The 23177-nt window shown below is 37.7% G+C and overlaps 3 protein-coding genes across 3 annotated transcripts; all 3 read right to left on the bottom strand.

Annotated features, from left to right (window-relative positions):
• Window positions 1-4816: 4816 nt before the first annotated feature.
• On the bottom strand, window positions 4817-7591 carry LOC108993322. The gene is made up of 3 exons (XM_018968205.2): window positions 7116-7591; window positions 6139-6592; window positions 4817-5382 (listed from the first exon to the last, which is right to left on the bottom strand). Exons 1-3 carry the CDS (start codon window positions 7264-7266, stop codon window positions 5031-5033), a joined length of 957 nt encoding a protein of 318 aa, XP_018823750.1. The 5' UTR covers window positions 7267-7591; the 3' UTR covers window positions 4817-5030.
• A 3212-nt stretch (window positions 7592-10803) lies between these two features.
• On the bottom strand, window positions 10804-14540 carry LOC108993392 (eukaryotic translation initiation factor 4B3). The gene is made up of 2 exons (XM_018968292.2): window positions 13374-14540; window positions 10804-11224 (listed from the first exon to the last, which is right to left on the bottom strand). Exons 1-2 carry the CDS (start codon window positions 14438-14440, stop codon window positions 11152-11154), a joined length of 1140 nt encoding a protein of 379 aa, XP_018823837.1. The 5' UTR covers window positions 14441-14540; the 3' UTR covers window positions 10804-11151.
• Window positions 14541-16766: 2226 nt separating this feature from the next.
• LOC108993370 (probable magnesium transporter NIPA6) lies at window positions 16767-23177 on the bottom strand. Its single transcript, XM_035684604.1, has 9 exons — window positions 22730-23177; window positions 21602-21658; window positions 21375-21465; window positions 21117-21277; window positions 20874-21001; window positions 20604-20741; window positions 19707-19799; window positions 18892-19009; window positions 16767-17256 (listed from the first exon to the last, which is right to left on the bottom strand). Exons 1-9 carry the CDS (start codon window positions 22851-22853, stop codon window positions 17162-17164), a joined length of 1005 nt encoding a protein of 334 aa, XP_035540497.1. The 5' UTR covers window positions 22854-23177; the 3' UTR covers window positions 16767-17161.

Below are 23177 nucleotides of genomic sequence, written 5' to 3'. Positions count from 1 at the left end.
AGCGTAGAAATGGTTTGTAATTGCATAATTATGTTTGACTTTGTTAAATGCTACATAAATGCATTGTATTGAGATGTTTGGTGTATGAAGTTTGGATGCAGATGGATTGCGTTCAAGTGTTGGGATTAAATGATGGAGTTGTAGTGGAGTTAAAAAGCATGATATTGATAAGTGTTAACTCTGATAAATTATAAAGGGTGATGTATTGGGTTGACTAAGGCTCGTTTGGTTCCTTAACTCCTCTCAACTTATCTCAACTTATTATTATAACTTTTTTAAATTTCAACACAAAATATAATAAACAATTCAACTTTTTCAAATCCTAAAATAATAATAATATTAAAAAATAATATTCTAACAATATTTTATTATCTCAACTCAACTCATTTCAACATCCAAACGCAGCCTTAAGAAGTTTGTATTGAATGTGGTATGTGTATGAAGCTTGTAAAGCTTAATTTGTGATTATAATATATGTTTTCCTCTCAGTATTTTAGTTTTTATAAATTATATAATTGTGAATCATGTTTATAATAATGATATGTTCACTGCTTAGTGTTATACTTACTGCTTTTGTGGGATTCTTTTTATTTCAGCTCTACTCAAGTGCACAAGTATTTGGAAATACTTCCCCACATTTACACTGTTTTTAGTCTGTGAAAGCTTGTTGGAATTTCCCACATATGCATTATTTTTGAGCAGGTAAATACTTCTTGGAATTGTATGTTTTCTCCAAGTTCTTGTTGGAACTTGTACGTTTTCTCCCTATTCTTGTTGGACAAATTTTCAGCGCATGTGAATGCTTGCAAGAACATGCTATGTTCTCTCTAATGTAAGAAATACTACTACCATTATTAGTATTTGTTATTTGTTATTTAAAGATCACTTGTAAAAAAATAGTTAGTTTAATTTAAAAAATCATTTCCCCCTTGTGTTGGATGTGGTTGGAAGGGATGTCTACATGTGGGTTTGGCGTATTAATATTAAATTTATGGTATTGGACGAATCGGTTTAGTGTACGTATGAGTTTAGTTGGAATTCAAGACCTTCTGATTTCATATTAATATTTTATCAAAATACCTGCAGTACTACCTACATGCATGATCAGTAGTGACATGATGCAGTACACATGCGCAATAATTATAGATTTATCCACTGAAATTAGCACAAACACGTAATCCTTTTCTTCTTCTTGAGATGAATCAGAAGACAAGATATATACAATTAAACTTCAGAATTAGCAGTCCACAGGTCTTTACATCAAAGTTAAAGGAGTAAAAGCCAGCATAACATCAAGCTAAACATGATAATCTGCAAGAAATCCACGACCAGAAAACTATCCCATGCATTTCTGAAAGCATAATCCTCTTGATTAGTTGCATATATATATATATATATATATATATATATATATAGTTTGCTGCAGAATTTTTTTTCTTTTAATCGTAGCATGCGTGCATGCTAGCTGATGGAGCCCGTTGAACTCACCACCAGTGAACCCAAAATCAAGGTATGCTACAAGCATATATAAACTCATCCTTCCCCGCCGATACATAGATACTGTAATGCCCCGGTCCTGCAGGGGTCAGAGAGTTACTTCTTGTCACTTAAACTTATATTCCAACAATATATTTATGACTCTAAATTCTCAATGACATATAGAAATTATTGTGTCAAACACACTACCTCAATATAATCGACCTCCCAAAATATCAAGTCATCAGAATATGAAAAAATTACTTAACAAAAACTGTCAATACTCATAGAAATCTTCTATGCTTAAATCATCTCACCAATGCTCCATAATCTCGATCTTCAACTAAAATATTCAAATTATCTGAAAAATTGTGTTATCAATAATTCAGTAAGCAGAAAATATATACTAATATGTAAATATGAGCATTTATAGAGTTCAGAATGCAAAATAAAATATTTACTTTCAGAATGTAGAATCAGAACATATTATCAAAATCTTAGATCGAAACTTTCAAAAACACTTTTATTCAAAAATCTTCTGGCATATCAAAATCTGAGACAACATTTCCATATTATATCAAACCATCACATTGAGATAAATACCATGTTTAACCCACGCAGTAAGATTATAAACCACCATTATACTCGTGGTGAGTTCGTATACCATATTTAACTCCCGTGGTAGGATTATAAACCACCATTATACCCGTGGTGGGGTCGTATGCCACTATTATACTCGTGGTGATGTCGTATATTACTATTATATTTGTGGCAGGGTCATATACCACTATTATACCCGTGGCAGAGCCATATACCACTATTATACCCATGACAAGGCCGTATACCATGCTTAACTCCCGTGGTAGGGTTATAAACTACCATTATACTCATGGCGGAGCTGTATACCACTATTATATCTATGACAGGGCCTAAACGAAACATAACAGAAACAACATCAGAACCAGATTATAATCATATACATAATCAGGAATTTATGTCAAGGTTTTCAAATGACACATCGTATCAAAATAGAGAACCGAATAGCTTTAGATCATTTCAAATATTCCAAAATAACAGAATTAAAACATCTTCATTTGATCAAAGTAAACCTTTTTAGATCTCATATTCGTTCTTTTTCGCAATTCAGAAACAGAATGTTAAAATAAACTCATGTCTACATCAATCATAACAGAAATACTTCATTCTTATACAGATTTCATGAGTAGGCAAAACACATATCTGAGGTTGTTTTCAGGTTTCTTTTAAAAACAAACATGCATATTTTCATAAATCAACCTCAATTTTTTTTTTTTTTATGCAAAGTCTAGTATAGGAACCTCGCTTACCTTAACCTTTTAATTTATCTGAATTTTCTTATAACAGTGCCAAAGAGATATCAATCGTCACATATAAAATAATTACGTAACTTGAATAAATTTTCAATTGAACACGTACTTTGTAATTAAAACCCGAGATATTAAAGATCTATGCTTCTCTAATGTCTAAGATCCTCGAAACCCTAAAATATCATTGCTTCCCAAGATCCTTTGATTTTCCATAATTTTCCCAAATCATCATGTGATTAAACTCTAACATATCCTCACATTCAAAACATCTAATTTCTCTTAATTTAATCACGAGAATATGCTACCAAATGCTATGACCATTTACTGTGCACGTGCATACATTAAATTTAAGAGAAGTGCTGCGGAATGGTCGGGCTATTATAGAGAGAAAATCAACCCTCCATTGAGACAGTAACACGTAGAAAAAAGCACAATAGACCAGATACACCCCACCACACATAGCCGGACCGCTCCCTAGGTTTTCTCTAAATTTAAATTTCTAAGAGCTTAACAATCAATGTATATTAACCAGTGAAATGGAGAAGGCTTAAGACAAAGTAACCATGCGACGTGGGTCGTGATTTTGTTCGTCAACTTCCGACGTGGGTGAGCGACGGCGGTTGTCCATGGTGGTAGAACATGAAAATATGTGAGAGAAAGAGAGAGAGACTTAGGGAGAAAGCGAGCTTTTTCACGGCGTTGCCACGCTCAAAAGCTTCACGTGCACCGGTTTGGTGTTGGGTGAGGGTGGTTGGGCACGACTAGGGTTTGGCATCATCTATGGCTGAGGGAAGGCCGTGAGGGTGCCGCCATGAGGGGCTACGGTCCGTCGTGCTTGGTGGCTGCGATGCGCTGTTTTTATGGGGCTAAAACAGGGGCATTCAGCTCTTTGTGTGTTTACAAGCAAGGTTGAAAGTGGGGCAGCGGTTGTTATGAAAGGGAGTGAAGGTGGTGTCGTTTCAACGTGGTGAGCCTCGATGGAAGGCAAGGGCGCACGGCGGGGCTTTGGGAAAACTCGAGTAGACTAAGTGGTGGTTTCTACAATGGCTTGCTATGCGTGGGCTCAAACTGTGGTGGTTTCTGTGCATCGATTGGGGTGGTGAACGTGGGGTTGAGGAGAAAAGTGGGCTACTACGGCAGCTTGATGCTACGACTTCGTGGGGGTGGCCTGGTGCACGGTGGTTTGTGAACAGGAAGGGCTATGTTACCTTCAGCTTGCATGGGGCGCAAAACTCTTCTCTGGTAGTTTACGGCAGTGGGATCAATTGATAGGAGGGCTTGGGCAGTGGCTAGTTTCGGTTTGGGGCATGGTCTCTCGATGGCTTTGTTGCAGCTGGTGGTTGCTGTGAAGTGAAGCAGGCTTGGTGTGGGAGGTTGTTGCGACTTGCAGTTGGGTTGGCGTGGAGAAGAGAGTGTGACATAGGCTTTGATATATATTTTTTTTATTCTCTGAACGTGGAGGAAGGGTGCGGCAGTTCATGTATGGGTCTGCAGAAAGTGGATTTGTAACTTTGTGTATAAATATAGAAAATTGAAAACCCTAAAGGAGAAAGGGAAGGGAGAAAGGTGCATGCCATGGAGACGTGCATGTGCGTGGAGTCTGAAATTGGTTCTCACTGCTTGGGTTTTGGACGTACGTGGTTTGGGCCATCCCGTGAATTATGAGACTCAACTTTTAAAAATAATTCAGCTTATCCCATAAAATTTTCGAGCCAATTCTCATTGGGTTTGATAAAAAAATTTATCCTAATTATCAAGTTCAAATAAAAATTCATATACCACCAAAATAATTTTTGAGCCAGTAAGATACTTCAAAATTACTTGTTAAATTTCAAATGAGTTTTTCATACATATTAACCCAAAAGAAAAATTTTATAAAACCCGAAATTAGCTTAATCTTGATCCTGGTTCTGGGTGTTACAGATACCCTAGGAGTTGCCGATGACCGTTGATTCATGTGATTGTGATTCTATATATATATATATATATATTGGTTTTCTGTTTTTTGTAGTGTTTGTCTGTGACTTGACTGATTAATTCAACTGCTGAATCTCATACTCAGCAGTAGTACTCACAACAACGGTGATTCATAAGACATTAAGGAAAATAATAGTAATTATTCGCAATAAATATCAAGAATCTTCCGACTCGAAAAGCCCAAATTACAGAAATAAAAATCACATAATATATAATAGTGAGGACTGATCATCACTTGCAAGGGGTGAAATTGCAGGTGACATTGCCATAACCAGAATTGGCTCTGGTGAATCGCAGAGCAGTGAGAAGGACATTTCGAGGAGATCCCATCAAGGCCAAGTTCATGCGTTGGACTACACCAATTGTATTGTAAGGAAATTGAAGACTGTTGTAAGAGTTAAGAAAAGCAGTGACTCCTTCCCTAAGAAGAGCCCTATACGCCTCTCCTCTCCCTTGCAGGCCTTGCCACAATGTCACGTCTGTCCCATATCTTCTACCTGCGAGCAAACCGAAAACAACAGCAACCTTTGTGTCCGGGTTCACAGCCCTCCAGTAGCATCTGTACTCCGGACTTGTCCAGCTTCTGGGGAACCACAAAAACCACTATAATGAGTTAACAAGCATGCAACATTTTGATCCTATTCAGAGGTGAAGGAAATTACAGCTAATTAACTTCGAAAAGAAATATGTTTTTTTTCACAGATATCGCATGTATGTTGGAACAACTTTTAGAGAGTCATAACTTCATAAAATGGGAGAAAAAAAAACTCTCGTCATTATGAAGAACAAACTCTTGGGCAGGAGCAATTTCTAGGACAACTCATAAAAACAATTGTGACAAGTTCCTCGTGAAGCTGTAAAGTGAGGGATGGATTAATTTGTGGGTTCTTTTTGTGAATGCCCATTCCATATATCACATGACTTGTAGGAAAAATGACACTAGCAATGGCGATATATATATGGGATGCTTACACATGTGCATCACAGGCACGTGCAGCTACTCTTGCCCTTGGAAGCCTGACGCTCGTGTTAGTTCAATGGCGTGCAGGAGGGCAAGAAACCTAGACCAAAACCCTTGGGCATAAAGTCTTGGCTCAGTTGGTGTTCAGACATCAGATAGCTGAGGGAAAATGAGGCAGGAACGTCACAGAGCATTAAAATAGTGATGGGGACAGGTGAAGATTTATAAATCGAATCGGAAAAAAGTGTTCCAAGAATTCAAATCTTGAACTCAACGCGTGAGACGAGAATAACAATGACAGGTACTAGAGTGGTTTAGTGCAACATCCTACTGCCTAACCAATCAATTAGCCTTGATGTGATCCAAATTCCAACTTACTCATGTGGACAAGCCGAAGCTTCCAAGAATGGCATTGGTGGCATTGGAGGCAGGGGTGGCAATGAAGGAAGTGGCGGCAGTCCAGGCATAGGTGGAAGCCTGAAAGGTGGAGGAGGCCTTACAGCTGGTGTTACCGGTGAGGGCGGTACCGGGTTTGCTGACCTTGGGCAGAATGACATGGGCTGAGCAGGCTGAGCAAGCAAAGGATCCACAGCATACATCTCCATGTCAAACATCCTAAACACAAGTCTAAGATATTGAGCAGGACCAGCAGCTGCACCACAATCCACTGTAGCTTGTCCACTACTACTGCCTGAAACCTGGGCATAACAACCGCTTAAGTCCGGGGCACCATCAAACTTCATTACATAGTTTCCCAACCAATTTGTAGTCTCTTCCCTTGACATTGTGACCTCCCCTTCACTGTCAGCACAGGAGATTGTAACTTTAATTCCTGCAGGAAGCAAACTATCATTAGTGTTAAAGTACCGCTTGTCGCATGTGAGTTAATAATTTTTTGAACAAATCATGGTGATCTAACAGTAAAAAAAAAAAAAAAAAGGCTTTCACACTAAAAAAAAATTATTCTTCACGAGCGTGCATCAATTTGCCAAGCATCAGCCCAATAGCCCTCCCATCTTCATTTATTGGCCTAATTGGTACTTGGCACTGGAATTTTTCCGCAGGAAATCATATTTTATTGAAGGGTTACGACACATTTCCAAGATTGGGACCCAATCACGAAAGGTCCAAAACGCCTTAAAGCTCATAAATCACATGTAATTAATGACAAGCATGCCCTAGTATATACCATTCATGATTGTTGCTTAGTCGAACTGAAAAAGGGTATGTGGAGGAAATTCACTGCCGAACATTGGAGATTTGTAGTATAATATGCGAGAATATCTGGGTAAATTACCAAAGAAGAAGAAACGCAAAAATGAATAATGCAGTCCGTACGTGGTTGTGGATCTCACCATAAATGGGGTAATCAAAGAGGGATCTCTGGCCATCTTTGCATTGGTCACAGAAGACACTGCCAGTGACCATAGTATCTGCCCTTGCTCCATCAATGGCTGCAGCAAGAATGAAGAAACCCGTAAAAAGGAGTTTCTCTCGCAAATCCATGAAAATGGAAGCTGCGCAAGGAGACAACCAAAGCAAAAGATCGAATGAAAAGGAGAAGGGATTGGTGTTATCAAAACGTGACCAACACCCACAACAGTCAGAAGTTAATAAAGAGTAGTAGTAGTGTGTGATAGATGCTTATATTCAACTCTCAACTGCCAATATTTATGACCAGTGGGAAAGAAAATAGAGAACTTTTTATGAGGCTAAACTAAATTCTACCATTACGGAACTTCATTTAAGAATGTTGGTAGTGTTAGCCTCGCCTACATAAATTATCGACGTTGATGTTCTGTAAGTTACAAAACATAGACACAGTGAAGGAAATAATACGGTGGCACAAAGCACAATCATATATTGGTACGCAGAGTCGAGCCCAGAGCTCCTCCTTATCACGCTTCTGGCTCATTTGAAATTGTTCCTTTTCAATTGGTTTTTTTGGGATTCACATTAGTCCCCTCCATTTGGGTTCCAAGGACTCAGAACAGGATTATCTCCTATAAGGCTCAAGGTCTGTTTAAGACTGTCCCTCCTCGATTGGGTTAGATTCCCATATAGATATTTTTTGGAAAATGCTACTTGAATCGGTAAAAGTTACCGATAAAAGTGACTGATTAAATTTTTTTTTTATTATTTTTACTTTTAAAGAAGTAACTATTAGTAAATTAATATTTTTTTAAATTTTTTTAAAATGTTTAAAGATATATAAAAAATGATTGAAATAAAAAGGAAATTTTTTTTTTAAAAAAAATGTGCATTTGTTATCCGTCAAGTAGGTTTCATCGGTTCATCATCGGTCTCCGTATCATTACCCATATTTTAATATTGTCGGGAAGATGATCTTGTTGAGATGATGCCATGGATACATGTCGATGCGATCATGTCAATAATTTTGGAGGTAGTAAAGTAGGTTTGTCTATTGCAAGTCGGAGAGCTATGTCACAACGATTTTAGATTTTGGTTGTCATTGTCCATGATTTTTGTTTCCTCCTTTCCCATTTAAAGCGTCAAACCTATGACCCGCAAGTTCCTGCAAGCAAGCGAAACGGTTCAAGCAATATTACTATCTCAATTTTAATTTTTCACAACACCAAAATGCACACCAAGTAAAAGTTGAAGTCTAATTATAGACTCCTCGTCCACTCCAGTAGCCATTGAGGGTGGCCCGGGCCACCCTGTGGTGGTGTTCGGGGTGGCCTGGGCCACGGGAGTGTTTGCACCACCTCAGAACCACCAACCAAACACGCTTCTAATTAAGGTCCTATACATGCAAAACTCTTACTGTTGTGACCACCAAGTGTGTTATTTCTTTCTATAATGGACCGATGGATTAGGGACCCCTAGAGTTAATTAGTACAAATCTGTGAATGCCTTGGTAGAGTGTGAAACCTTTAAAAAATTTCTCACTACTTTGTAGACCATATTTGTCACATGACAGGCGCCAGCCATGCTCAGTTAATAATGTCAGCAGACATACTCGTATGAAAGAGATCAGATGGGGGGATGGGGTAAAGTTTCTCACCTAACTCCCTTCAAGTCGGGGGAGTGCTTATTTTCAGAAGTTCTAGACGTGGGCAGCTGATCTGTACCCGTTGTGGTTTGAGCTTTTTAGCGGTGGGAGGGTATTAGTTGGCCGTCCAAGTAGCGGGAAGCATTGATGAAAGATATAGAGATGAAAGATATGGTCTCATCTGCAAATCCAGGCCGGGCCAGACAAACAATCCTTTCCCCCCATAACCTCTTCTTTTTTCTTTTCAACTGCATTGCACATGCTTGTGTTTAGTTCTTTTTTTTTCCTTCTTGACAGAGATACTAGTAGTAATTTATTTGCTGGACCTTCCTCGTGCCCTTGTTGTAAACAAAAGTCGGCATCCGAGATAAGTTTGGCGTTTCTCTATCCATGCCAATGGCGTTGAAGCCTGATGGTATTTGCATCCCTCTTTAATGAAAGATATTCAAGATCAATTGAGTCCTCATCTCTCTACCATCCTTGAAAAAAGAAAGTCCTCCATTCCATTTAAAAAAAAAAAAAAACAACAACAAGAAGAAGAAGAAAAGGTTTGAGATTGCTGGTTAAAACAATAGCAGCAACTCAAGGCCTTCTTTTTTTTTTTTGGGTCTCATATCTGTAGTACTCATCGCCATTTTGGGATATCATACATTGTTTATCCACGTCCAAAGGTCAAATTCCCAAAGTTAATAACCATCCAAAAACACTCCTTTTATAACTCAGAGTAGACCATGTTCTATCTTGGAATTTGGATATTAGAGACCAAAATTACGGCTTCTTTTAACTTTGTTCCTAAAAGTAATCTCAGTTTTGGAAAAGCGCTTGTAAGTTGCCTTCTTCTCCGCTAGTATGAGGTGGACCTGACCTTCCCTTACTTGCATTAGCCGTTCTTGTGCCCCTCCCCGCAGTTTCTCCAGCCTAACTTCATCAATCTGCTGCATCTTGAACACCTTAACTACATTTGCTAATCCCCTAAGAAAGAACAAAAGGCTTCCGAAAATGCCTAGCCAGATCCAAGTCATACCAACGTATTACCGGCAATCCTATCCTATCTAGTCCCAACAAGCCTGTTATCTCCTTTGGGGTCAGCTCAAAATCTGTCGTTACGTCCCTTGACACCTTCTTTGACAAGGAAATCAGCAACTTGGTTTATTTCTCTATATATGTATTTCAACTACTATGTTCAACTCCTTTGCAATGTAAGCAATTCTCTCCCAGTCTTCTTGCACAGCCCAATGAACATCACCCTGTCCATTCCACCAGTTAACCAACAATTGGGAATCAGTTTCAATAGACTGCTGCAGCATATTACATATTCGCAGACCATCAAGCAATGCCTTTGTCTCAGCCATTGTGTTGGTACCGCTTCCATAATAAGCCATCAAACCACCCAAGATTCCCCCTCTAGAATCACAAACTACTCCTCCACCACCACATGCACCAGGATTTCCAAACTACACTCAGCAATGTTTAACTTGACAAAACCCAATGGTGGACTGCAACATCTCAGAAGTTCAGAACCTTGGTAAATTTTGTTTTCCAATCCAAGTACTTCCACATAGTTAAGATGTTGTCTTTGTAACAGTCAGCTATAGCTCCTTGGTTCTTAATTTTGATTCATCTTACATTTGCAGATTTCCTTGACTTGATCAGCCCTATTAATTATTGTGTATTGAAGTTAATTAGAATACTTTCATAATTTTCTTTTAGCATCTACGAAATAAACTGGATCCATTTCTTGTTTGAAAAAAAAAGTTGGGAGTTCCCACAACCCAAACTGTCGGCCCATAGAATTGGAGGTCTTGCAAAGCAGCGGATCCGAAGTACCACGAGCAGCTATCTGACAACTGAATGTTATTATAACAAACCTAAGACATCGTCAGCATAATCTGAGAGATAATTAGGAAGAAAAAAAGCAAACGAACAAGGCATTGTTAGCATAACTTTGCCATCTGTGAAACATCGAAGAAATATTGTACCACAGTAACTTCTCCCACAGAGTACCTCATAGCAAAGAAAATGGCCAATTTCTTAAAAATACAGTAATGCTCAAACTCAGTTAAAACGTATATATCTCAATTTATTCGGCCACCGTCTCAAAACAAGAGACATTGCCACTAAAGAAGAACAACTCAAATATTGTAACAATAATGAGAATAACTAAAATGGCTGAGTTGCAACACGTACTACAAATTATAGGCCGAACTAGCCTCACTACCTTAAAGCCTACCAAAATTGTCTTCAAACCGTTCAACGGTAATGACATTCATTGCAGAACACCCCTAAAAACTAGACAATAACAAAACTGAATAAAAAAATTTAAGAAAACAAGCCCTCCCATTAACCAAGAACTTCTGGCATTTTCAACGCCTTTTTTAAATTTCAGCATCGCAGCATATAAGCTCTCCTGATTTTTCTTCACCAGGAATGTTCTCAATTTTCTCAGCACTGCAAGGAAAAGAAAAAAAAAATAATCATTTAGTTAAACAAACTAATTGCAAAAATAGTTGTTCAAATCTTAACTCTTTTATTTTTATTTTTATTTTTTATGACAGGAGAACCATCCCACAGCAGCGTCCTTAGGACTCACCCATGGAACATAAACTCCCGGGAAGACTAGCACAGCAACCCACCACTATGGTCTCCCACTTAAATCGCAGTTAGATCTCAGGGAGAATCAAACCTGATGGGGCACATGCACACAACTTCGCCCTTACCACTTGGGCTACCCATGGGTGGGTTTCAAATCTTAACTTACATACTTCAAAAGTAGTAATATGTCTGCCACTTAATAAATTATGTTTTTGGAAAGGGATTTACTACCATTCACTCTCACACCCCATACCTATATCTTTTTCATAAGGTGTATGGGTGTTTTTCATAAGGTATGGGATGTAGGGTGGTGAATAGTGGCTGATGAGAATAATTTTTCTTTTGGAAAAGAAAAATAGCTGTAAAAGCAAGAAATATTGCATATTTGCATAGGTATTGCAACGACGGTTGTCCAAGACCTTTTTTCCTTTAGCTTCAAATCAGAAAATGATTACACATCAATCTGCAATTTTCAGAATGATGACATGACACTACAAACCTTTTAGTGTATACAAAAACCAACCTACATAGCAGACAGATCATCATTGAAGGAGACTCAAAAATCGTTCATAAGGAACTTTATCAGGCCTCTACAGAGTTAGGATGGTAAATTGCACCCATCATCAACACAATCTACGCCATCCTAGAAGCAAACCTTGACTGGAACTTGCGACCTAGCAAAATGGACCACATCCCCTACATGGATAGGAATCACACCCTTTTATTTGCCGCCACCCCCCCCCCCCCTCCTCTTCTTTCACAGTGGAAAAGAACCACCCTTGTAATATTTCCTAATTTTTATAAATAATACACCTTGCTTTTAAAAAAAAATATGAAGCTCTAAGGTCCTACAAATATAAGTCCCAATTCAGCTGAAATTTGAACACAATCTCAACTCCGTAGGCATGTGTGTATAAATGTAACAATCACTATTAACACAATTACCAAAGAGCCAAAAACACACATCGTTAACTGAAAAGAAAAGCACCCATCTTGACCAGAGCAATGCACAAAGAAAAGACCGGCAGCAGCTCCAAAGATGAATTGATATGTTGAAAGCAATGAAGAGACTTGTTTTTCCATATTACTATGGGGACCATATAGCCTAGAACATTTGCCATCTGTACCACAAAGATCTACACAATTCATGCTTGTGTACCTCATGTGGGACCCATATAGGTTATAGACGACAAGCAGTAGTGAAATATAACCATTTGCACGGTCAATGGGTTCAATGAAATTCATACCATGCATACCTAAGAGAGCAGATGCAAGAATAAGAGCCAAAGTTTAGCCTGAAATAGATTCTTGCTCTTTTTGTGAGTCTGTTAGTGTGTTTGGTGGGGGGAAGGGGGATAAGGAATGACTTTACAATATAAATGGATCCCAACTGTTGATACTGGAAATCAATCACCAACATCAAAGTGGCAGCAGGAATAATCAATTTGCAAAAATGTCAAATACGGTAGATGAGAGATTGAGGTTAGGAATAATCAAATCACAAAGACAAACGACACCATTTTGTGCACCAAATAGAGTATCTTATCTCTCGACTCACTTTGGTTCACCAAAACCCTAGGATCCGTTCGTGGTTGCCTAGGGCTGTATCCAGAAACCAAATCGTTGTCACTAGAACAAGTTTAAAATGAACCACCTTGGCACAGTCGTGAGAAAATATGTTATCCAAGTACTCCACTGAAACTCCTACCAGTTATAATGAGCAAAAGATAACAAAGAAACATAGTAACGGAGAACGAGCAAATGGGTAAAGTAATACAAAGCCAGCAATATGAGTGAATACGAAACCAATAAACGGAATGACAGATACCAAATTAGTTCCTCATGCCAACTGAGCAATAAAATAATCTTAATCTAACAAAAAAAATAGTAAACAGCTCCCAGTGAAAAACATAGTCCATCCACATCAAGAAACCAAATAGCAAGCTTTTTTTTTTTTTTTTGCAATTCAGTGAATAGACCAGTAAGATAGCTGACTGAAACAAACCTCTGAGGGCGACTTTCAACCGATTCTGGTCTCCTCCAAGTTCGATTATCCTCCACCCCCGCTGCCCGAACGTTGCCAAGCCCAAAACCTCTCTTTCCAAACGAGGAAGACCCGTCCGCCTTCTCTGCCACCTCCTTCATCTTCGTGGCCTCCAGCTGCTCGTCAATCTTCTTCCAATCCTTCCCTTTCTCTGCCAGAACATCCTCCCTCGGCCTTGCCTCCCCAAACGGATTTGAACCCCGTGAGGGCTTTGAAACGATCCCCGCCGCCTCTTGCTTGTCCCCATTACTCACAGGCAGAGTCCTCGGCTGCAAATTAAGCCTGGGCCTTTCAGTCCCAGCCCCTCCTACACTACTCACCTCTTTCTTGTTCTTCGCCCAATTATCCGAATCAGCACCACCATCGGATGCGAATCCCACCTTTCTTTCCCCGCCAGATCTCCGTCCGTCCGCCGACGGCACAAAGGCCTTATTCGATCCCCAATTGTCCGTATCATCCGCTCGAGATTGCGAATTGAAAAACCCTCCACCTCTCTCCCTCCTCTCAAAACCGTTACTACCAACGGTCGACTTCTTCTCCGCTGCCCAATTGTCAATCTCGTCGGCCCGCGAAGGCGCAGATTCCCTGTCCCTATTAAACGAACCATTTCTGCGGGGCTCATCAGAAACCCTAGATGAACCCCACCGAGAATTGGAAGAGTCGTTTGAGCCGTAGGATCTGAATCCGCCGCCGAGTCGGTTGCGGTCGAGCTCCTCGGCGGAGCGCTCACGCGGACCAGTAGGGAGAGCCAGGAACTCCTCGGGGGTGAGTCCCTGAGGTTGTTGTTGATAGCTCGGCTGAGTTGGCTTGGCTGTGAACTCAGCGAGGGAGATGGTCTGGCTCTTCTTCTTCTTCGACTTGGAGGTGGCCGCGGCGGACAGGGACGGAAAATCGGCGAGAGGCTCGGTTGGAATTCCGGAGATGGGCTGGTTTTCGTTCTGTTGTAGTTGGTGAAGCTCGGCCTCGTGTTGCTCGGAGTCAAGTGCCCAGGCACCGGGCTTGGCCCAAGGAGACACTGTTGCCGCCATAGCTGTTCTTCCTATGCCTTGCTTCTCTCTCTCGCTGTAGATTTCCTGTCTCTCGCTGGCCGTTAGGTTGCGTTCGTTGGCAGCGAAGCGAAAGGGGGTTATTTTTATAGGTAGGGAAATGTGATTGGATCGTGTGGTGGAGTTTTAATGGAATGAGTGGACGGTGGAGATATCGAGTGTAGATGGCCTGGTCAGAAAGGAAGCGTGGCGATATTCGTCTGTTTTGGGCCTTCGGCTTTGTAGTTTGTAACGTATAATCTTTATAAAAGTGTTTGCTCTGGATTAGGGCTAATATAAATTATAAAAACTGACTGTCGCCGAGAACCGCCGCCGGAGCATGGCATCGGCCGAAATTGTTGGAGAATCAATCCACCGACAATAGACAATAGTTAAAAACGATATTGACCGGTTTGGTCCCGATTTGAACCAAATTCAAACCGTCAAACTAGTCAATATAATATAGAGCGGTGCTACTCTGCCATATGTAGATGACCGCTTATTGTGCTGCAGCACTGCCGCTTAGTGCAAATTGTACTTTTTTTTTTGCTTTCAATTCAAACATTTTTTGAACATGTTTAAATATTTTTAAAAAATAAAAAAATACAAATACACTAATAGTCATTTACTTAACTATTAAGAAAAAAAATTAAATACATGAACGGTCAAAATAAGGAACAAATTGAGGAGGAATAATAGCGTTATTCTATAATATATATTATGTATAACAACGTCATTTCACTTAAGTAAATTAAATGGTGATGTTTGGATTTAGGGTTTAATTATCTCCTCCCCTCCCTCTTCTTCTCTTGATTCTCTTTCTCTTTTTCAGACTCTCTCTCCTCTCTCGTGCACTAGTTGGCAGCTGTGGTACCGCACAACCTCTCTCTTCCTTCACGCCGCCAATTAGATCCACCTCACCCCAATCTCATATTTCTCTCTCTCTCTCTCTCTCCAACTCTCTCTGTTTGTATGATTTTGGTTTTTTGAGTTTTCTAAGTTTGCTTCAAATCTTCCATATTTGTTTATCATGAGATTTTACAATATAAATCATTGAATATGTAATATATTTTTTAAGGTTTTCATATTTGTTGCTTCTGTTACCGATCGATGATCATAGGATTGTTTTGGTCGTTTTTTAGGTTTGTATTTGTGTTTCCAAAACTGATATGAAAACCATCAAACCAATCGGAACCAATTGGAACCGTTCCGGCTGGATTTCTCCCACTTAATCGATCAGTTCGATCGGTTTTAAACATACAAAAATATAATCGATTCAATTTTAGTTTTGGACAGAAACCGAGTCGATTAGTTAGGTTTTTATATCTAGTATAGACTCAAAAAATTCTTGCCAAAAAAATTTACAATAGTTTAATATGATCAATTAAATTATAAAATTATTTTTACGATAAAATAAATCTAACATATTACATTTTGTAAATTTTTTCTATAAATTTTATCTATAGAGCTAAAAATTCTCTAATCTTTATTCTATTATTAATAAAAATAATTTTACAATCTAATGTATCACAACAAGGAATTTATAAACATTATTTTATGAGATTTTTTATTAACTTTAAACTAGTTGCCTTTATAAATCTAACATTTTTCGCTCATTTGCTTTTAATTTTTTAAATATAAATATAGTAAGGTATTAAATGACCTAAATTATGATCCTTTATTAATTAATAAATATTAGATAAATTAGAATTTTAAGAGTATGCAACACTTCATATTCTTTTCTCTATATTTAGTTTTTACAATTAATAATTAAGAATCTCGCATATGAAAAATTCTAAAATAAAATTATTAAGTATAATTTTTTTGAGATACAAATTGTAAATATAATTAATAAATATCTTGTGCAACCCACGGACACACTACTAATATTTTGCTGAATTGACATGAATTCATCTTGAGGTCATTGGTATCTATGTAATATGGTAAATCAACTGTCACTTACTTCTTATATTTCATCCCAGAAAATAAATAAATAAATCACGGAGAAAGCAAATTAAATTTGTTCATGTTGTCAGGTTTCGCTCAGAATGTGAAGAAGAAGAAGCACCAGCACCCATTTTACCACTGCAAAAGATTGGGCACATTGTGTTTTACTTGGAAAAGCAATTGCCACAATTTGAATCACAAAAGAGCAAGTTCATGCAGCTCAGTCCAGAGCTTTGAAATTCAAACCAAAATGTTATGCATAGTCCTAGCAAAGGCTCATTCAATAGACGTTTGCACAAACACATCAGGCACGTATGATTGTCATATTCCAAATTCACCAACAACAAAAATACCGGATCAAACAAACTCAAATGAAAATAATGGAATGATAAAAAATTTGACTGAAATATATTGAATGAAAAGAGATGAGAAATGTCAATATGCAAATATATATATATATATATATATATCATAACTATTAATCTCTTATACATGATGAAACGTTCCATGTTATCGTTGTAGGTATCTCCACTGTTGTTGACCCAGCTCTGTAACCCCCATCCGAGTTGAGGTTACATACAGCATTATGCAAAGATTTGGGTCTACTGAGGATCTTACCCACGAGCTGATCAAAAACCGGGACGAAGACGGCCCAACCACCTGTTGATACCCAAAGGTTTGTCCAAGCAAAATGGTAAGCTTCTCAATCTGCAAATGTTCTCTTCTCTTAATAGCAGTTGGACCGCTGCTGGGGGATCACCTTCTCTTAAGAAAAGTTCATTGTTCAAGAACATCTGAATTGCATATAGTTATCAAATGTTCATCTTCAAAACTCTTTATTGAATCCCCACTAATGTACCATGTTACAGTACCTGCGGTGATTAGCAAAAGTGTCATCATAAGCTAAAGGCTGATAGAGTAGAACAATGCTTCAAGCCAAATATGGTCAACAATAGATGAAGTGCAAAATATACCTCGCTCCCTCCAATTAGCAGGTACTTCATACTTTACAAAAACAACCAAAACTGACACATTGCACCTCCAGAATATCAAAAAGTTGTAATGTTCTAGACTACATCATGTCAACTATTTTTCGTCCATTTTAATGATCAGAATTAGTCGATGGTGTTTTTGTCATTTCTCGTAGTTAGAGGGCGCAATATGTCAACTTTGGTAGTTTGTAGTGCAAACAAAAATACCTAGTAATTTGAGAGTGCAAAGTGTATTTTTCCTATAAATAAATGCACTGATCTACAGTTCAGGGCGCATCTCAATTGAAAAACTACAAGAGCAAGAGGGTCCCAAAAACATTTATCAGAAACAAGGGTAACAACAATCTGTTTAAATTGGCCACATCATTAATGAGCCACAGCCGGAATATATATCGTTATATCATTCTACCAATAAGACATGCAGTTCTAAACTTCTGAGATAGCATTCATCGCTGTACAAGAATGAACAAGTCCAATCAATCACTATCTAGAATCCTGTCTAATGTGGCTGAACTACAATAAGATGAAGGTAGTTTTCCCCATTGTTGTCTAGAGGAATTGCCTGTACAAATATATATTTAAGGCCTCGTTTGTTTTGAGAAAACATCTCATCCCATCTCATCTCATCTAATCATTACAACTTTCTCAACTTCCAATACAAAATAAAATAAACAATTCAACTTTTTCAAATTCCAAAATAAAAATAATATTAAAAAAAATATTCTAATAATATTTTATTCAACTTTTTAACTTTAATCTCATCTCATTTCATCTCCGAAAACAAACGAGGCCTAAGATTACCCATAAACCTAAACGATAATTCAGTACTTCTCCTAGGCAAACAAGAGCATCTAAGAAGATATTACAGCCAGGCATCACCAATAACCATAGGTACAGATGTCCCCCCACAAAGCAAAAGGAAAAATAGAAGTGAACGCCAGGATGAAAATCCTCCTTCTGAATGAATCAAAATTACCAACCATGACCTTAGGTAAAAGAAAAATTTGTGGTCTACAGGCCACTATTTAGTTTTCTGCAATTTCAAAAAGCCTACCTGTGGGGCATTAGATCAATATGTCTCCAACCATGTTATGCCTACATAATTTTAAATGCAGACAAGGAATCTTTATACATGCTACAAATTATCCACTGCATATTTTCTATTATCCCCATCAGTTTTTATCTTTGGTAGGGTTCCGTATCAAACCTGGTTGGGATCAAATACAGAATTATCTTAATGACAAAGAATCAATTAGTGTCAGTTTTGGGTCCAGTGGTGATATACATTATGGAAAAATCAGGTTTGCTTTTTACATCCCAAGAGTTGAGCCAGAAACACCTTTAGTTTTAGACTAGCATGCCAGTGGCTACAAATTTACTGAATAAATACATATGAAATTCCATTCTAGTATTGTTCAAATTAGAAATTTAAGGGAGGGTGAAAAGAATATATCTAGATTTGTATCATTTAAATGTGATAAAAGACATTTACAGAAGAATTAGGTCAAATTGTACCTTGTGCAGGAGGTGGTTCCTGCTCTTTGGTTGCATGAAGTATGATCGTTCCAGAAAGCACAGTGATGAATCCACATATCTCAGAGGCTATGCTGCTCACATTCTGACCTGACCAATCCTGCACAATATACATTAAGCAATAAAAAGATTTCAGCTCGCCAATTCTTGGAATTGGGTGGAAATTATAATAGCATCATGTAGCAACAAAAGCACATTCCAGAAAACATTTATACAGGGGAAATACACAAAACCTCCTCAAACTACTACCCAAATTGGCAATCCCCACCAAAACAAGAGCAATTATGATGTACACCTTTTACAAAATTACCTCAAAAATTAATTCTCAAAAGAAAAATATCCTAATAAATTTTAAAAAAGATCAATAAATAAAACATATTTAAAAAGAATTGATTAAAACAATATTATATTTCAAAAATTAAAATCAATCTTTAAGAATGATTTTCTAAAAATAAAAAATCAAATTTTTGAAAAAATTATTATTAAAAAAAAAATCGTTTTATTATGTTTCTGTAATCATTTTAAATTTTCTTTGGAAAAACATTATTCATTTTTTTAAGTTTTTTTTTTTTTCCATTTCTTCAATTTTTAAGTTTTATAATTTGTAACTAATTAAATGAATTTTAATTTTTTACAAGGGTGTCTATGTCAAATGTTTTTTATGGAGGAGGCAGATCACATGGTTTTCTTGGTAGTTTGAGGGGGGGTAATTGCTAAGATTAATGGCTTGACTGATGATCGCAAATTAGGTAGTAGTTTGAGGGAGGATTGTATATTTTCCCTTTAATATATCTTACCTTGAACATTATGGCACTAGCAATGATGGTCAGCGTTGTGAACATTACATAATATACTGGAGAAACAATAGCTGCACTGAATGTATCCAATGCCTGAAATAAAGATGCCATCAAAACCAGCACAAACAAGAGAATGCCAACCAGTCTTTACACATAGAAACTTGGAGATTTCTTCCTATAATAAAAAAATAAAAGAAAAAAGAAACTTGGAGATTTCTACGGCCACTTGATGCTTAGACTCATAAGATAGCATCCAGACAGTGTGAATATTTGAAATCTAAGGTTTCTATGAAGTGGCAGCAAAAGATTCAATTTTTATTGTTGCTGCTACATCCTTGCTGAAACTTTATAGACTAGAACAGACTGATTTATGCATCTAGTGGCTAATTGGAGTCAACTTACAGTTGCATCAGGCCAACTTACAGTTTCTGTCCATTAAATTTCAATAACCGGAAAATTATATACTCTGTCACAGTTCCATATTTATGACTCTTGCTAGATGGATGTAGCACATTACATCGACATTCGAGTATTAATAAGGCTGGAATCTGTGTATGCTTGATGCAAGACTTTTGTATTCAATAATAAAAGAACAAAGCACCAGCAGTAGTATTCATGAAGGCAGCCCAAACTTTCAAAATTCATTCTTGAAAATTACAAAATAAGAGTAATATTCATGGCTTCTTCAAGGGAAAGTATAAAATCACTTTGGATTTGGAAAATCTTCTCTTGATACTTCACATGGCAAATAACTATAGCATGAACACTAGATAGCACATAGATTCATAGCAGAAGATGATCAGTTAGTCCAAAAGAAACGACACTGGTTTTTACAGTTAAGACATAAATCCAACGGGCCAATTGTACCAGTGCCAAAAATGATAACGCTGCACTCACCTTGTTCAGGTAATTTAACTGTGTAACGACACATATCACTGCAACAGTGAGAAAAAACCAAGTCTGAGGATAAGCCATTTGACTTACACCCTCCAGTGTAAGCTTAATTGCAATTCCAATGGCCTTTATGCTCACAACCTAAATCAGAGCAAAGGAAGGTTTGAGGATAAGCACCTAGAATGTGTTAGTATTACACTGAAATCAGAAAGCTAGGACTTTGATGACATGGTGCCCATGTGCAGATAATAAATTTTAGAAAATGTAAATTACCGTAAGTGAGCCCATTAAAGAACAAATTCCCAAGAAGATCAGTACATTTTCCTGCCCATAGCGAGGTTCAAAATGCAAAATCAAGGCCAACACTATTGAAAGGGTAGCAGCGGCATATATAAGGAAGGCTGTTGACAGAGGAAGGAAAGGTTAGTAACCTCGAGAGAGGAAAAACTTAATCACAGATAACTTCAGATGTAAAAAAAAGGGCTCCAAACCCCAAACACACATATTCCCATATACCTGGTTGCGTAGCCAGTGTCCAGATTTCTTGTACAGAAGAGGGAGTATGCTCCTGAGGTGCATGGATTACAATTACAACTGATCCCACAACACAGGATACACATCCAACAATACCCATTTTCTGCAGACGTTCTCTCAACATGAAGTGAGCCAAAACCGCACTGCACAAATAAAATTTAAGTTATAAGGCGGATTTTATAACAGGTTTTCATAAGGAATTACCCACATACAAGAAAAGCTCAAAGTAATTGCATTTACCTGATAATTATACTTAGTGCACCAAGTGGGGTCACTAGAACTGCTGGAGAATAAACATAAGCTACAAAGTTTGCAACCTCTCCAACAATCACTACATCATCCAGAAAATACTAGACCATGAGATCAAAGATTTTATCCATTTTATGACTAACATTTCAGATACATAATATATAATGGGTGGGGATAGAGAAAGAGAGAAGGAGTTGGATCATTGTCGCTATACTTACTTGTCACCATGCCTGCCCACCAAAGTGGCTCTAGTAAATATGTATAACCTCCAACTCCTGCATTAATAAAGTAACAACAGCCAATCACCAGCCATACAACTCAGTAAAGTAAATAAAACCCTAAGATTGACAGCATATAACTCAAGAGCAGAATAAAATATATAACTGTAATGTTTTTATATTTTTTTGAACATGAAAGGTATTTTTAATAAGTTAAAAGCTTTATTTATAATCAGAGAAGGGTGCTATCCACATACACAGGAAGGAATACATGATATATACCAAAACCATAAAAAGAGAAAAGTACAAGATAGTGATCTTAGAAATAGAAAAACAATATTGAGCAACCATCCAATGATATAGGTTTCTAAAGAATAGATCCTTGATTTTTGCCACCGTCTTCTCACAATTCTCAAAAGTCCGATTATTTCTTTCCCTTGATTGAAAAAGACGGATTCCTTTTCCACAAAGTTTTCTTCTCAAGGCTAGCAAACTTTCCTATCCAATATGACGAGATCCTATACTCTATAAACCAAAAATAGTGTTCCTTAAAGCCCTGGCTACCTCACAATAAAACAAGGGACAAGCAATACTTTTTCCACTCTTATTATGAGTGAGAAGTTGGAATAAGTTTGATAATCATTCCAGAAACTTTTTTCCAATTAAACAAACTGAAACTAAAGCCAACTAAAATCCTTTTCCTCAAACCACAAGACGAACAATACCTTCTGTTTATCGCTTCAAAGACGTATCATTAAAACCCAACCCGAAGTAATAAAATTAGCAACGGGGCAAAACAAGTATGAAATACCAGTTTTGTTTACCTCTAAAGGTGGGGGGAAAATATAATATTCAAGCCAAATCAATAACTTTCGATGATCCAAAAGTTCTTAGAAATCTATCTTTGCAATATTCCCAATTAACATCCCAATATTCCAAGTTCAATTATTGAAAAAAGACTATCTTTCTGTTTTCTTAATTAAACTAAAAGATTATATACTAGAAAGGCGCAAACACCGAGATAAAATTACAATAGCTTGTTCACAGTGCATCTAACTAATATAGATTATTTTAGGCCAATTGAATATAAGATGAATTTTCAGCCAAAAAAACATATGAAAGACTGACCTGCGCGAATACCAGCAGCACCGGCGCGCTTGAGGCCCTTCTTCTTCAGTATGAAGCTGGAGCCAATGAAGACGCTCGACGCCACCGCAAGTATCAGCCCCTTCACATTGTCCGACACCCCCATCCCCCTGCTCTCTCTCTCTCTCTCTCGGAGTTCTATTCGTAAACCGATATTAGGTCAATGAATAGGTGAGGAATAGCTTGAATTTCCCGCCAGAAAGAAAAAAGATAAAAAGGCTCAGATTCCCTCCAAAGAAACTGAAGAAAAAGAAAAAACGAGAGGGCCAGCGGGAATTGCACAAGTGTTTGCTCCCTCTGCAACGTCGACGAGTGTCGAGCTCCTGGAGTCCGAAGTAGAAGTCAGAATTCAAAAACAGAGAGAATGATCTAAAACGACTACAAGACTTGTCGACGAAGCGAAGCCAGACCTCACAGTGGGGTACTTGTT

The sequence above is a fragment of the Juglans regia genome, chromosome 13, assembly GCF_001411555.2.
Source record: "Juglans regia cultivar Chandler chromosome 13, Walnut 2.0, whole genome shotgun sequence".
Lineage (NCBI taxonomy): Eukaryota > Viridiplantae > Streptophyta > Magnoliopsida > Fagales > Juglandaceae > Juglans > Juglans regia.
The sequence above is the reverse complement of the archived record's forward strand: the minus strand, read 5'-3'. Positions and strand labels throughout refer to the sequence as shown.